A 17,797-nucleotide genomic window follows, 5' to 3' on the forward strand; every position below is an offset into this window, starting at 1 on the left:
TGAGCATGTCTGCCTCACATTTCAGAGTTGCAGGGTTCGATTCCGGCTCTGGCATTCCTGTGTGGAGTTTGCATGTTCTCCCCCATGCCTGCTCGGCGGTACTCCAGTTTCCTCCAGTTGATATTATCTCATGCAACAACAATATTGACATTTTATATCATTACTGTTGTTACTGAGATTCTTATTTGTATAAAAAAGAAAAAAAACCATGACCTGGAAGCTGAAGTAGCCAAATAGAAACTCCCCATTACTGGCTTTATTTGTCTGCTCAAAAAGGGCCCGAAAGCAAACATTTTACATAACAGTTAAGTTACCTTTGGGTTTGATGTTACTTTTAGCCCATCCACCCCCCTGTAAAGTATTTAAGAAAGGAAATAAAACATTGCTGATGTGAACAAGATATTTAGGTTTTTATTAATTCTGAGGCAGAAACATACATAATAATCCTTTATTGCTCATGACAGTCTATGGCGCCTCGGCAGCTCGCTTTCGTATACCACAACAAATGAAACATCATTTAAACACTTCTATTACCATGTGGTCACTTCAGTGACAGTAAGTGTATGGATGTTATGTTTATCCACAAATTAAGACGGGAAACAAAACATTGTTGTACGCGTCCAATACTGATGTCATACGTCATTCACAACTCTCGCTGTTATATAACAGTACTTAATGCACTACAATTGGCGGTTTTATGGCTGAAAGCTTGACTGTTGTCAGAACCACCATAGAGTCGCATTTTCTACTGACAAAAGAAAGCCCTCCAAACCTGTCAATTAAATGGCCTAAATGCTTTATTTCCTATTACTATTATTCATTGTTACATTGACATAAAGGAAAAACACAAACTCAGGAGTTATTGCCTTAATATTTTTTGCATAACAAAGAAGAGGATAAAAAGGGAGTGGCTTGTACATAGTCACATACTCGTCAAGACAAATGGCATGCGAGACACACGGAACATTTCCTACATTACACAAAGGTGAGCACACTTTGACGTCCAACAGAGACAACACTTTTCACGGAGGATGTGTAACACTGTACAAAACGGCTTGACATAAACTCGACACAAACACAAACGGCAGCTTTAAGAGCTTGCACAAATTTTGTTTTAAATATCCTTTTTTTTTTTTTTTTTTTAAATATGGCTTATCATGTCATCACATTTTCTAGTTTAGAGACAGACAGTATAATAAATGGATATCTTTGATTGTTTGGCCTTGCTTGAGGCTTGTTATATAGATTGCTTATGTACAATTAAAGTGAACAGCGAGGTGAAGGAGAACACCGTGTTGATGCTTCAAGCTCTTCAATGGAAGTAGTCAGAGAAAAAGGAAAGACTGTTTCGAATTGTGTCAATGGCCCCTTTGCGAGACACACACATGCACCCAATGGCGCAGTCTACATCCGCATGACAGTGGCAATTCACTTTTCAAAAATTTTAATAGTCACCTTTGAATAAACCAAATTTGAATCATTTACATTGCTAATCTGAGCGTGAGTTTTGGGATTGAAGCCAACCTGGTAACGACTTCAGCGAGCACTATCACTGGCTGGCAATTCGTCTTACTTCTTCAACATATCCTGCAGTGGACCTGGCAGGTATTTCATCACTGTGTCCATGATGCTCTCCTCCTCCTCTTCATCCCCGCAGCCGGTGGGCACTGCCTTCTTCGGTCGTGTCAAACTGCCCGCCGCAGGCTCCTCGGCTGCAGCCGCTGCTTCAGCCTCAGCCTCCTCACGCTTTTTCAAGCCGTACTGGTGTATCAAAGCATGGAGATCCGAGAATTGATAAGAGATCAGATAATGATCATGCACCGTTTATTTCTAGGGAAACCTTCCAGACCCATATTAATAGACAATATCATACGTGTACAGACATGACAGAAACGGCACCGAAGCTGCGATTGGCTGCTGATTTCTTGCTCTCCAATCGTTTTGCTTTGTTTTTAGGGTTTGAAGTGGGCCTAAATAGAGATGCGGGAGGGGTGGCCATAATCCTAATTAAAAGTAGGCATTTGTCATGGTTATTTCATTATTCCTTCAAGATTAATTTATAAAACAGAAAATGAAAACTGATGTCATTTTCCTGATCAAAAATATAAACTGAGCTTTTTAGTGAAAAATGGACTATCAGGGCTGGATTTTCTCTTTAATATTCTATTAATTTACTGAAAAAAGTATAAAAGGTCAAATGAAAAATGGCCCCAGAAGTTTTATTATAATTTGATGATTGTGAAATATTTTACCTAGAAAACTGGAGTGTTATTTGACAAAGTAGTAAAGCGAATGGCAGCAAAAATAGCAGCGGAAAGCTGAATAAAATCTCTTACCATTAAGAATTATACAAACATACTCTTACTCTCAGAGCAGCACCTAAAAGAGAAAATAATCAAACATTCTGTATTCTCTATTCGCTGCACTCCACCTACTTTGTGAAATTAATGAAGATATTCCCACCATGCACACAAAATTCCATTTGTTGTGCAATAATTGTATTATTTGCTTTGTTAATGACTACTTTTGCTTCTTTAATTCTCCTCAGCTATTTTCTGTTGCTCTCCTGCATTATTACACAGTGTCGGGAAGTTGGAGTTCACACCAAAGGAAACAAAGCAATTAAAAATAGCTCTTTAATTGTCTGCTTCCATGGCACAGTCTGCTGTAAAAATACCTTTATGAAAAAAAAAAAAAAAGCTGGCAGGTGACACAGAGCCTTTAGAAGTTTGTGCTAAAAATGAGGACATAATCCAAAATCATGAAACTGTTCAAATATGATGGACAGCATTTTATTGCTAAGAGTGACAAGAGCACTCTTACTTGTGCATTAATTCTCTTGTTCATTTCTGATTTTGCGCTGACTTAGTAGAACCTTGAATATGGAAATATTGCCGTGGTACCTTATCCCTGATGCCTTGTCTCATCTGCTCCCTCTCGGCTTCCATCTTGGCGTATTTAGCCTTCCTCTCCTCCTCCTGCTGTCTCAGCGCCTCCTGCCTTTCTTCCTCTTTCTTTGCTGCATCCGGGTCCTCTTCCTTCTCCTCACCACCCAGCATCTTGCCAACATCAGGAGGACCACCTAGATGAGAGACATGCCTCAATTAAGCGCTATCAGGAGACACACGGTACTCTCTCACGTCAAAATGGAAGATTACAGTGTGCGGTTGGAAAGACTGATGTCAAAAAGCTTGAGTGTAAAGATTGCATGAAGAAAGGGCAATAGAATTTTTTGGTGTTCAAGTGCCACGGAATCTTATTACCTACTGGTTCTCAAATTTCCCCCACATTTCAGTTGTTTTAAATTGAACACTCTAAATATATATCATTTCATCATTTCTATCATCTCTTGTGTACTGAACATTGGCCTTCTCACCATTCGTGTGGAATTACACAACCAAGCCATTATTGAATTTTTTTTAATGTGAATATCATATTTTAAAAAAAAAAGCTAAGCTAGAATTTCATCATGAATTGACTGAAACTCTGGTTTAAAATGTACACATCTAAATCTAGTGATGGACAAATAAAGCTTCATGAAGCACTTGTGATGCCTCTAAATGGTCTAAAAATGTATAGAAATTTAATACATTTTAATTGCATTAGTATTTATCTTTAAACCAAGAGCAACATCTAGAAAGGTAGTAAGACTGCAATGTGGCCGTGATGAAAACAAGTTTGACGCAGCGGGTTTAGGAGAAGACTGGAGTAGATAAAAAGGGAGGGAAAAGAAAAAGGAGGTCAATAATGATACTCTGTGTATATATAGTAGAAAAGGGAAATATAATGAGGAGGTGGGAATGTGTCAGAAACATTTTCCGAGCTGTTCCCGTTAGTGGGATTATCCAACAGGCTTCAGTTTCCCCATAAAAAAAAAAAAAAATCGAGAGCGTGACTAGAGGGAAGTGACAAATGAAAGACGATAGAGGATAAACTAAAGGAAATGAGGATGAAGAAAGAGGGCAACAGAGTGCAGGAAAGAGCAGAGTGGGCTGTCGGGGGCTTTGCGTCGGGAAGTCTTGGGGGGCTGGCCGACGGGGGGCATCTATGGAGAGTACGAAAGCAAGCAAGCGAGAAAGGAAATCCGTGAGACGAGTACCGCCGCTGGTATTGTTGGTATTTTCACTCATCAGCATAATGAAAAGGAAGTGCGGCACATTGCAGAGATAGAAGACAAAAGACAAGATGAGGTGGAAGGGACCAGAGAGACATGAGAATGAAATGGAAATGTGAGTGTTTTATTCGACAGATAAGAAAATATGATGTGCAGGGCTGGTTAACGGATGGGACATTTTTACATGCCTGCTGCCTTGGGGAGGATTAAGTCACATTATCAATATGCAGGCACATAGACAATATAGTGGAGCATATTCACGGTTTGGTATTAGCTAATTTCTTTTGTGATTGGACCTGATCATCGTTATTTGTGTTTCACTGCAAAGCAATTACAGTATTACTTTGGCAACACCTGATGGAATATCATTGTTATCGTTTTAAGGGAAGTCAACCTCCAATTTTTCTTGTAATATGTTCTGTGCAGCCCAACTAGTCAAAACACAATGTTCTGATTAAGGTTTTATTTGTGGAATATGAATCAAACTGGCAAAAGCCACCTGTTTCTATTCATTTTAGGGGCGGAAATCTTTAACCTTGCTGTCGACTGAAAATGACATCACAGTTGCTCAGTCACAACCAATCATGGCTCACCAGTTTTCTGAAGCTGAGCCGTGATTGGTTGTGACTTGAAACCTGACAACTATGATGTCATTTTCAGTCGACAGTAAGCAAAAAAATGGCCGCCCCCTGAGATGGATAAAAGGGGTTGAATTTTGCGTCTTAACTCATATTACACAAACACAATATTAATCAGAATGCCATGTTTAGACTAGAGGGGACAAAGACAACAAATTATTTTAAAGAAAATGTTTGGGTTGACTTCCGCTTTAAGATTTAATTTGTTGATCATTCACTCACCAAGCGGCATCATGGCATAATTTTAGGAAGTCAGCATTCTGTAGGCATTGCAATGATTAACTAGCTGCCATTTTTAATATCTTTGGGCAAGCTATAGTCACGAGAATCTCACATTCACGTTGGTAATTACTCTTGTAAGACAGTATATCAATTTAATTAAGGGATTGGAAGTGAGCTATAAAAAGAAACGACATAAATCAAGAGATCTAACTCGAGTCCGGTGTTACAGTCTTAGCAGCCCAGAAGTTGACATGGCAATATGCAGCCAACCATGACAAGGCCATGTGTTTAATATGTGCATGGGGATGGTGTCAAAGAAAAGAAAAGCTGCAATACATTTCCAGTAAGAGCCACGATATGGATTATATAAATAATGACTTCACACCATTTTCGGCATGCATTAATTAGCAATGCTCGGCTGAACAACTTCTTGTGTTTTAATGCATGTGCACATTACAGAATGTGTACGTCATTGTGCATGTATGGATGACCAATCTGTTATGTGATTTGGATTCAAGGCAACACTTTCACGATGGAATAGTGGCTCATATTTCCTTCCCGATTGAATTACTATATGCACGTACATCTGTAATGATGGTGTGTTGTGCAGCTATAATGGTGCATACATCATTTGTGCATACCAAATATTTATGATTAAAAACTACAATTTGACATTAGAATGAATAAAATCTTGATGCACTTTCAGGATTGAACTAAATAAGCCTTGATATCAACACAGTGGTAAATGAAGCAGTGGCTCACAGTCATCTTAGCCTCATTGTCAAATGATTCTCTCACGATGACTTCCTCATTTGATCCTGAAAGCTTATTAGCACATTCAAATTGTCTCTGCTTGGCTGTAAAAGATAATACAAAAAAGGGAGGAGAAGAAGAAGCAGATCCTAGGAGACAAAAGCCTGAGTTATATTGAGCCGTGAGCTAAGCTCTTGTGTGCCATTTGCAAGCGATACAGCAACATCCTGTCAAAGCAGTTCTATTAAAGCGCTCATGCGTCACATGGGTCTTGCTTAGAGAATAATTTGATGGGAGCGCTTGCCCATTTATGAGCTGGCAATAATGTGCACCGTTGTTGTAAAGGTTTGTGCAACATTGATTCTACAAAAATTGTTAGGTTGGTCTTGAAGTCACAATCAATGAGTCAACAAACTATTAATATAAAGTCATACGGGCAGTGACTCATTGACTCACAAGTAAAATCACCAGATTTGAAGTGGTCTCTGGGCTGGGTTTTTTAGTAGCAGATTTGTTTGAATTGATCTAATCCCTCTCCTCCAAAGGTATTTGTGAAATTCAATAAGACAGGAAAAAAGACTAACCTTTGGCTCTTCTGCCTGTGCATGCACTTTGAATGAACAGTGCCAGATTAAAGCAATTCATCCCCTCTCCTTTATACCACGAGGTTCTCGTGCAAATCTTTCTCTAAATCCTCTCCAAGAGTGGAGAGAAAGCCTGAAGAGAACATCAAGGTCTAGTTTTGGGTGAACTGAGCATAACTTCATTTATAACAAAATGTATCTTATTGGCTAATGGCTTGCATTGGTCCTTTAAATTTAATATCACTTAAGTGTTCCCAAAGTTGACAAAGATTAACAATAAAAACACATCACTATTAAGAGAAAGAAAAGATTACAGTGTAATGGGTCATAAAAGGTGAGATTGTTAAATTCAATAGGGAGACGTGTGTGGGGAGGTGCATGTGTGTGTGTGTGTGTGTGTGTGTGTGTGTCTGTCTAAGGTCAATCAAGCAATGAAGACTTGATTTGCAATCAGTCTGAGTGTCTGCCGATGCATTCTGAGGTGAGAGAAAAACATCGGAAGGTGTGTTCTGTTCTCAACTGACCTCCAATGACACTGTTTTGTCTGACTTCAAATACACCGAACGTGTTATAAATATAAATACAGCTGTTTGATGAAGGGCAAGAGATCGTTATATTAATAGCAGTACGTTCTATTCAACCTAACTAGAAGTTGCTTTTAACACTCTTTTCATTGATGATATTATTCATAATTTTGTGTATATGGATATTTATCGGCAAAGCCATAAATACAGTTGAAAGAGCATATTGACAAAGGGAAGTAGCATTTTTGATTAAGTAAATCATTGTTTGATAATAATAATAATAATAATAATTTTAGCCTCTTGGCTAATTCTGATGGATCTACAAAAATGTTCATTGATTACACTGTCCCTGTCAAATAAACAAATAAAACAAAAAAAAAAGAAAATAAATGAAAAAAAAATGAGATGCACAAATGCAGATAAATTGAGATCATTCTTCTTTACACTCAACTTTTATGCGGATATACTACGTAGTTGAGCCTACTTTGTGGAGGAGACTCATTCCCTCAAACCAATGTCCGCCTCATTTAACAGCCCCTTAGTCTGTCACACTAACTCAAGATGAGCCGGGAAGGGCTGAGTCAGCAGTCAAGCACTCGGGAGTGGTGGAAATTCAAGCCTAAGGCAATGGCCTCACACTACAAGGTGAACCTAATTTGTATGAATGTCATTTTGATGTACAGTAATCCAGAAATTAACTCTGCATTCCTCGAGCACAATTTAGTTGTATGTGGAAATAACTGTGCAAACAAGCTTCTGTGGTGGTTCTCTGTAAATTGTGATAATTATTGACTATTCTTGTAGCTTCGTTATGATAGCTATAGGAAGGGTACACAAAGCCTCAGATTATGAAAAATTAGAAGTTTTTCATCCATGATTGTAAAATGATAAAGATGTACATTTCAATGTAAATTTTCTATTGGATTGTGTTTGTCTTCATACTGGCCAATTTGTGCTTCACCAATTCATGTGAGGCTGCTTTGACCACGAGGCCATGCAGATGCCTAACCATTAAAAACAAAATTGAGTTAAGAATATCTCACCAGCACTGATGTATTGATTGACAATTTTTGAGAGCCGGAATGAAGGCTTGGCTGATTGATTTTCTGGATAATTGTTTTGCTTCAATTTTCCGCTTCTCCCCCATGCAGCGACCTTTTGTGATCCAGCGGACAGTCAGCAATTTCACAGATGTTGTGTGCAAGGAGGTCACTGTGCTCTGCTGCAGAATCGACTACAACCAAAAACTCCTGAAACTATTACTGAAATAATAATCAGCCTTACATGTGAATTACTATCATTTTTTTACAATCAACAGTCTGTATTGTAAAAGATGTGGTCCCACTATGCAAACTCCTAAACAGGCTTGCAGGCAGACTGCAGCCCACTGCTGAGCAGCAGCCGATGCATTGCAGTTGATTTTGGGATTCATAAAGCGCAGCTGCTTTCTGAAATACAGCAGGATGAGGCAGCAACATCCTCCTCGGAATCCCAATGAGCAGTGGGAGCTCTTCCTTCTTATCTCCCCATCCTCACTGTAACCCAAAGACACCCCTGTAACCTGCACAACAACAGCTCTGCATTGTTCACATCTCAGCGCTACGTGTGCTGCATCGGAATTATAACGGACGTTTTTGCTGCTCTCCTCGAAAAGCTGGAGTAAGGAGGATGAATTACATGACCGGATTGAGGATTAATTAGGGGGCAAATTATTATAATATTAAGAGAAGATAATACACTGTACGGGGAAAAGTATATATACATACAATAGTGCATCCCAAAGGCGATTAATGGGGCTGAGTTCAGGCCTCCAAAGTTCTTCAACACCAACCCATCCTACCTTGATTTTATGGCTTGTGTTTGGATTTGGGCCTGCCCGCTCACCACCACAGCTGCTTGACTAGTACTGATACAAAAGCTACACTTGCATTTAACTCATTTTCGTCACCGTCCATGTCGGAGTTACAGTGAGGAAAAAAGAGGCAATGTCTCAAATGTTTTTAAAAGTAAAGCTATCTTGCGGTTTTTGGTATTTTAGCATGAAACGTGACATCATTGTGCAATATTTCTTTTGTGGGCTTCATAAGATAATATGGTGCGCAAGAGCTGGGCCCCGGGCCTTGAGTTTGACACCTGTGGTTTAATGGTAAAGAAAAAAAGATTCACTTTTTAACCACTTAGTTTGCTAATGCCTCAGGCTAACTGCCATTATGAATCTTGTTTTGTGTACTGCTCGAGAAGGGTCAAAAAGCCTCTTAAGGACGTGTGGAGTAAAACGTGGATGCATCACGACAAAATGATATTATGTGACTAAAAATACATATTTAAACTGTGCAACCGTTTTCTGTAATAATGTTAATGAGTAGTGATTGTTTGATTTCAACATTTGCTCAGGACTGAAGTTAGGTTAGATTAAAGCATCCACCATCCTATTGAATTGCAAGAGCTGGTCCTGTGCACCCGCTTGTGCTGAGCATCCCGTTCACATGGTCTACACTGCAGTGCTGTTAAATCAAGCCGTCGCCTGGCAGCCAACTCACCTCCCATTGCAGCTTTCATTACAAAATTCATGATGAAGCAGTTCTGTGTTCTCTTCCTTCAGCGGGTCACGTTATCGAGGACGGACGGACGGACCTGCAGCGGGGGCACAAAACACTTTTAGCTAAGCCTGTTAGGACATTTATTCCGCTGGGCGTCACACAAGAGAGTTTGATGGGACGAAGAGGAGGGGGGGGGGATGATCCACAAAAGAGAGCGAATGACCTCCAGTTAGGACGATGTGAAAATAAGCATCAATGCTCCTAGAAAAGTGTTGTTGTTTTTTTTATTACAGGAGTTTATTATTCACACTCATTGTGTTTTATGAATCACTTTAAAAGAGGCAAAAAAATGTTGCGAATGAAACTAGAGAAGTCTTTACCCTCCAATGTACCATGATCTGACTTTTCTCTAGATGTACACGTCCTTGATTTAACTGCAATCCATCTTGTGGTTTATGCTGACAAAACTACCTGTGATGTATCATCATAGGGAAAAAGCACTGGTGGAGAAAGCGGTGGAGCTCGAAGAGGGTCAAGGCAGCAATAGAAGCCATGATGTGATAACGATAACCTCCATGAAGACATAATTGCTTTCTATATTTTAAAAGTGAATAGAGCATACTATAATCCGTCTTGCATGTGAATGGTTTAATCAGTTCTTTTGAAGTTCGGGTGACATTGTAACTCTAAAATGTGGTATAATATTGGACATTGCTAAACATTTCTCTCCACATAATACATCAAAAAGACACATTGGCTGCGTTTGCTTGTGCTCTGCTGCATTACAAAACTTGCGGCACTCATTAAGTGCGGTTGCCTTAATCTGCAGCAGCCTCTTCGAATCATTCCCCTCCTTTGCTTCCTCTTCAGCATCGTCTGCTGCATGCGGCGTCAATTTCTCCTCACGTGAACCCTTATTAACTCAGCATTCAGATGAACGATACATTTCCCGTTTTGCAAGTAATTCAATATTTCGGCGAACGATCGGCGTATTTTGGTAGGAGCACAAAAAACGTCCCCATCCTGTCCCGCGCGGTGCACCAATAGTGGTTTCATCCTTTACCTTGATTTGGATCCTCGTCCTTCTTTCTCAGCCCAAATCAGGAAAAAAGGCGCTGCGGGTCTACAAATAGCCTGCTTCTTCTCGAGCGGTGTCGCGGAATATACAAGTTGTTGCGTCTAAAAAAGGATAAATCGAGCCTCTTAGTTGGCAGACATGCCGGTTGTAGGCTGCAGCGGAGGAGGAGGGACGATGAGGAGGAGGAAGAAGCGAGTGGGTTTCTGCAGGACCAGATGAGAACATGCAGAGGGCGAGGGAGGGGAGGGGAGGGGAACAGTGCATGACCGTAAGTAGCTCCGTTTAAATAGCCGGGTCTTTTGCTATTGTGTCCAAAAAAGAAAAAATATTTTGTATACAATTTCTTGAACAAAAAAAAAAACTAGCAACAAATAATGTTTTCAACTTTACTTACATAATGTCCATTCTCATGCACACTCGGGGCTTTATTTTCATGACCAGTGTAAATCATACACAGTACATGCATGGCTTAATTATGCAGACGTGGGTTAGACCGGATATTATTTTGCAGGTTAGTGCAGCCGTCTGACTGATGAGAGGGAGGGCTGCGCCACTGTGGGAGTGGTCACAGCGGACTTTGATCATGCGGCAGGCTAGTCGCACAAAAGAGTCTTAACATGGCAGAAAAAGATCTGCACTGTGAAGTGGCTACTTGAAGACCGTATACACTTCAATTTTTGTTGACATACATAAATAACACACATAACCTAACCACACTGCATTTGTCTTTCATTCAGATACATACTTTTGGTCTATTCTCATACACAAACAAAGTAAACAAATGTATCCAGCTGTTTAAACATTGGTATTTTGATCTCAAGAACCACACTTGAATGTTTATAAACATGCAGGGATTCAAAACAGAAACTCGGATAGGTCCGATATTAGCATCAGCACTATTTGCACACTCGGTAGACACAGAGCAACACATTTATTGTAACCTGTAGATAAACTCTCTCACTCCACCTTTAGTGCTAATTTGGCCTCAGCAAACTCTTTAAAGAAATAGACCATTTGAATTGCCTGTGCTCAGCCAATCAACGCTATGAACTCCATCAAGCTTGAAAGCCGGTATCGTATATTGTAAACAAGTTTTCACTCTGTGGAAAAACATGTCTCTCCCTTAAAAATTGTGGCCTTCGTCAGCTCAAACAATCTTCTCAAATAAATGGAATAGTATATATAAAACACAAACACTTGAGTGTTGATTTTACTCTTTGTGTTTGTTACTTCAAACACAAGCTGTCAAGCACAGTTGGCACCAATTTATTGTTTTCTTTTCAGCCCTAGTTCCACCACTCCATCAGGTTTTGGGAAGAATATTGCCTTTTTGGACAAATAAACAATCTGCTTAGCTGACAGACATGCACTGGAATAATCTGGGTTGATTTCCGAGCCAATTATCTTATATGATATACCCATAACTATACGTATAATGTCCATCCAATAGTATTGGCTATGCTGCCCACTGTCAGTTTTTTCAGTTTGGATGAATCCATGCAATTTTAAGGGTAGAATGAGCCTGCAATTTACCAATGACTCTGTAACTGTGCACGTTCCAAAAGTGGCCATTGAAATTTGTTGAGCATCTAATAATATACTGTACTATGAGAAAATATGTGTAAAAACGTTTTAAAAGAAAAACTAACAACAACTAAAAATCACACGGGCTACATATAATGGATATGATGTAACCTCGACCAAAATTCATGAATATAATTTTTCCGGACATGACTAATCCAAACCCATCCCAATTTAATCATAATGGACAGCCATGGACCTGCTCAACGTCATGTGGCCTGTGTTCCTATGGTACAGTTTTAACAAAAACATTCCTTTTTCCACACCCATTAGATGCTGTAATACAAAAGCACATCATTTAAAAATCTGAAATGCTCAAGTGTTTACCTACTTTTTTGCTGTGTTTGCTATCTGGCCCCCTAAAAAAGCATGCCCCTGCAAAAGCTTAAAGCATCCCTGCCTTTCCCCCTGTGGTTACATTGGCAAACTCAATAGGAATGGACAGACTGAGAGCACACAGAGGACCAGGGGGAGCTTAAACTGCTGCATCTCACATCAATTAATCAAGACGCAGGAGACTGTGTCCAGTCAACCCACTGTGGCACCAACACATCCATCACCTCGTTTATAGCCTGGAAACGCTCAGAGACAACTGCAGCATGCAGTGCGCATGCGAACAGACACACAAATGCACACGTCACATGCCCACAATTTACAAGCATTTGGTTTGAGGTCAAAAATATAAATTCACAGTAATGTTTTCAAATTGAACATTAGACTTTTTAATGTAAGACCTCGCTGCACCACAATTTCCCTCTGACAGCTACATTTGAAAAAGGGCGCACACTTCACTTCTCAACAAGTCTGGATTAGGCATATAATTGTTGGTTTAGGTTAATGACTCAATAATGCATTCACATTATTTGGGGTGTCTCTCAGTCTCAGCAAAGTTTCAATACATTTTGGAACCTATCTCCACATACAGGCTATGTATGTAACTAAAGAAGCCAAGGTATGAGCTCCCGAAATGCCATCAGCCATTTTCAAAGGAAACAGAGTTCTACAGGGACTGGCTGCCATTCAAAAAAGGTCAGAATTAACATAGTGCTGCTGTCACACAAATAGTGTCACACAAACAGCAGTGGTGCTGTTTTTTTTAACACCTCTACAAAATAATAGTAAGAACGAGTGTAAACAACAGTAAAACAAAAAATAAATCAAATAATTACTTTCTTCAGGATTAGCTGTGTGTGTGTGTGTGTGTTTTGCCCCTTGCAAAAGTGCCAATAATGTTCATAAAGTTTTATGACTGGTATGCCAAAACAAAATTTCAGGTCCAGCGTGTGTTCAATTCCACTGCATTTGCGTCACATTCTTGTCATAATATATATAAATCACTGAATGTAGTTGTAAAAAAAGAAGAGGTAATAAAATTGTCTTTTTATCATTTCTCCGCCTGCGTGGATGTTGTCGTTTCACGCATCACATCTGCTCATACTGCATTGCAGCAGCATGACAGTGACATTGTGTCATGTAACAGAAATTAAATGTAGCAATTTAATGCCATTTCCTCCGGCAAGTTCAAGTAAAAAGGCATCCGTTTGTGTTTCTGCATCAGTAGATCCTCAGAGAAAGCCTTTTGAAATTCTGGCTGCATCCTTTTTTCGTAGCCAGATAGCAGCATACAGTACCAAAATATCCGACCTAAAAAAGGAAGGAAACTGCGCAAGGATTATGCATTTCAAAACATCCCTGATCCATTGGTATAGCTACCATTCATCGGTGCACAGAAAGAGGAGCCCGCTCTAAAAGAATTGCTTTGGGAGGGACATCTGTTCTGCTGGGTCTGGACAGTTGAGCATTGTGTCCTTCAAATGAACTCTCTCTGCACCTGACTGCTTCCGACCTCGCTGTGAAGCTAATTCACACCTGACCTGGAAACCCCACTTGTGCTAATGCAGTGCCACAGCGCCATATAAGAGCATTCTCCTTTGAGAACTGTGCCGTGTAAAGGGATTGTTGTTTATGACATGACAATGAGAAAAGTGGGTGAAGCATTTTATGAGAACACCAAGCAATTTAGAGTATAAATTTGTTCAAATCATCGAAACTGTTTCATTTTGTTTTGAATTAGTAGCCGCATTGGAACATGAACATCTTTTGAATATAATATCTCTCTTTTATACATATTACCATATTCATTTGGAGCCGTGAGCTCTGTGAGGTTGTTTAGTGAAGTCAAAGGGGAGGAGTGATTTAGCTTTTGCATTAGTCTGCTGTCTATCATCCATGCAGCACTCTCAGGTCCCTAGAGAGGGTGGAGGGAAAGGCGGAGGCAGAGGGGGAGGGGCTGAGATATTGACGGCAATGCTGTGTGTGTGTGTGCGCGTGTTCGTGTCCATCAGCCCACGAGGCCCTCAGAGGTCCCGTGCCGTGAGCAAGTGGTGCTGCTGTGCTGCAATGCGTAAAGGCACCTCTTCATGTACAGAACCGACCGGCGGACTTGCTAGTTGCCGCAAAGATGAACGCAAGACAAAGGTGATGTTGTCGTTTATAGATTCTCAGCATCTCTTTATGAGTGACTCCGCAAGGCTGCACAACAAGAGAATAAATCCAAAATTGCAACATGGGTCACATCAGTGATGTTCTATTTCAAAGTTACTAAGGTCTACCTGTGTTTTTTTTTGGGTGATTCCCGCCATTTATAACTGGAATTGGAATAGGAATAACTAACACTTGTAACTACTGCTGGTTTTCCCATACTGTATGTGGCCCACTAAAGCACTTTCTGATTAATTTTTTTCAAAAAGCCACCAAATTTCATTATGCATTTAACCTGTGCCAATTGTTAGAGACAGGAGGTGCTCACCGGGGCGTGGCACCAAAGATAACCAGATTGTGGTGTCAAGAGATCACTTCCTGCCTCATGACCAGCAGCGTGATGAAGGAGTGGCCAAGGAAGCAGCTCAGTATGACAACTGGAAACACTCCATGGTGAAGACATGAAATGTGATGTAAGTGTAGGGCGGTGTCCGATTTACTGGGATTTTCACACAATTGCAAGGAAATGGAAAGAAAGGAGCTATGCAACAACAAGGATGCTAGTAAATATTAATCGTCTCTTCTTTCTGAGTTGTGATCACAGCAGCACTTTTTTAAGATTTTCACTCCATCCTCAGGTTTATTAGGATGACCGTGGTAACTTTCTCCATCTTTTTCAGCTGCAAGAATCAAGAATGACAAGATGTAACCACTTGCCTGCATCCACTCCTTCCACCTACACAAAAACACATGTTGAAATAGAAGCAGAACACTGCAAAAGGCAGTCCCTGTCTTACTTCTAGTAGAGTTGGAAAGCATCAGAATGGGAAGCATGGTGCCTAGTAAGAAAGCCTGTGCAGTAGGACTGTCACGGAGCAATGCAGGGGAGAGAAGAGAGCGTGACGGGACGGGGTAGGCACTCCATTCACACCCACTGCGCAAGTCACGCAAGTTTAGAGAATGGGAATTCCTCTCGCTAGATTTTACAGAGATGACATATGGTTGCATCTATCGGTTGGGAGATTACCCCTTCCTGTCCATCAAATCAGAACAGCCTATGTGACACATTTCAAAAAGAAGCATGGTCAAAGAGCAGTGACGGATTTAAAGCTACAGCACATGACATTACTGTTACCCTCTTGGAAGAATGGCCCAAATGATATTTTGGTCAAACAGATTATTCCTGAAATGTATGGTGATGCAGGTGGTGATAATAAAAATGAATAATAATATCGATGATTTGATCAAGACCAAATCTTTCCCCTGAAGGGACAGACTATATTGAAGGCATTTCCCCCACAGAGTGCCACCCGTGACAGAACGCACGTGTTCTAACAGATGCCCCTTTGAGCTACAAAGGATTGGAGGTGCCTTTCAGGATCATGTCCTGCACTGCAACAAGATATTATGCAAAATACTGTCATGAAGACAGCTTATCCAATTCTGTCTTTCTCTCTGACGGTGTTACTGGAGTCCCTGCGCAGTAGATCATATCAATAAGGCAATGCTCATAAATAGATTAGCGTCATGGTGTTTGTCTATGTATAAACACACATGCATGCACAACCACTGCTAATGTGTCAGGCAGACACATATGCACATGTAGCCTAGTCATCCGTATAGTAATAAATATTGCGCTGACAATGCTTCTTACAGTAACCACCAATGACTCACTCAAAGCAGAAGAGAGAGTGAGGGAGAAGAAGAGAGAGAAAGAGAGGGGGTGCAAAAGAGAGAGAGAGAGATACTGTAAGCCTGAGTCCAGAGAAGTTGGGGGAGGGAAAAGTGAAATTAATGAGAAGCATTAGTTTCCCCCTCATACAGAATTTGGAAGCAATGTTCCTATATCAAGGAAAATAAATAGCATGATGCCAAAGTTTCACATGATCTGCACTTAATGTCAGATATGGGAAATTAAGTCACATGGGGAAATGGTGTTTGTAATGCACTTGAAAAACTGCTATATGCTACACAATTGATAATGAGTCCTACAAATCATTGATCTTTATTCACACCGCATAGTATAATTTGAACACCCAGCCCAAGATTGCACACATGCATGTTTTATGAGCAGCCTAGCGAGTTTACAATACATTTTCAGTTGGAGTCTACTTGAAGTCTAAATTCAAAATGTGCTAGACCAGTATATGGCCCACAGCAAAAGCTACTTTCTTCTTGTGGACCGTGAATCAGGAGTTATTGATTGATGTGTACTTGCTGCATGGTCCCGCATGCACCCACCCATACAGGCAAACTGCTGATGGGAAGCTTTCCAATTCAACAAAGATTTGTGAATACATTACTGTACATGGACACTCCAGGGCCATGCATATTTGATGACTTTAAAAAGGTAAGGCACTAGAGAAGGTATGATGGCTCAACTGTTCTTGCTGCAAGCAAAACACAAATTCTCTATTAATCAGTATTCAGCCTAATGTAGGAGGAGCGTTGCCAGTCAGACCAGTTCTGTCCTTCATTATTTTAAACCTCTGGTTTGTATGTCATTATTGGATTTCACTCTTATACTGTACAGTTGTTGCTATTGCAAAACATTGCTCCTCCTCTTAATTACTCCAGCAGAAATCGCCAACACAGCCTCCCCCTGTTTTTTTCATTTGACTTTGCAGATATGATGTGTGCCCTTGAGAGAGACCTTGCTTTGCATTGCAGTCTTTATGACGGGAACAAGAACAAGACTATGGCTACACCATTGCCCCCTCCTGGACAACATTGAAAAGTGCACATAGAAGTTGAAATGGTGCAACTCATACTGGGGGTAGGGAAGCAGCCTGGGTCATTTGCTTCAAACTTGGGTTAGGGTTTCAAATAACAAATAACGTTTAACTGTTTTATCAATAATCCCCCCCAAATATGAAACTTGTTGAATGAGACAGCTATAACAAAATTTTGTCTCATTTTGAATTTGATGCCTGCAACAAGATAGCTGGAACAGGACAACAAAAGACTGGTTAATTTAAGGAACAAACAAACAAACAAACAAACAAACAAACAAAGGTGAAAAGGATCATTACAAACCAGTGAGAAAAAGTGCATCCTGAAAGGCTCAGTTGCTCACAAGAAAGGAAGAGCTGAGGTTGACCACAAAGTGCATAAGCAAATAGTTCAAAAGAACATTTCTCAACATTCAACGGCAAGGAATTGCCATTTATTATGCCCGCATGCGGCATAATAAGACTGGCAACTTGACAGACATGAAATCTGCAAGGAGTGTCACACATCAAGCCGCCAGGGGGAGCCAAATGTCATTATAGTAATGGCAAT

At 40.3% G+C, this 17,797-nt stretch overlaps 1 protein-coding gene across 1 annotated transcript; it reads right to left on the reverse strand.

Moving 5' to 3' along the window:
* Positions 1 to 386: 386 nt before the first annotated feature.
* Positions 387 to 10,670, reverse strand: cplx2l (complexin 2, like). The gene is made up of 4 exons (XM_037257781.1): positions 10,439 to 10,670; positions 9,376 to 9,469; positions 2,904 to 3,082; positions 387 to 1,761 (listed from the first exon to the last, which is right to left on the reverse strand). The coding sequence occupies exons 2-4, from the start codon at positions 9,404 to 9,406 to the stop codon at positions 1,570 to 1,572; spliced, it is 402 nt and encodes a 133-aa protein (XP_037113676.1). The 5' UTR covers positions 9,407 to 9,469; positions 10,439 to 10,670; the 3' UTR covers positions 387 to 1,569.
* Positions 10,671 to 17,797: the final 7,127 nt, after the last annotated feature.

This window comes from Syngnathus acus, chromosome 1 (assembly GCF_901709675.1).
Source record: "Syngnathus acus chromosome 1, fSynAcu1.2, whole genome shotgun sequence".
Lineage (NCBI taxonomy): Eukaryota > Metazoa > Chordata > Actinopteri > Syngnathiformes > Syngnathidae > Syngnathus > Syngnathus acus.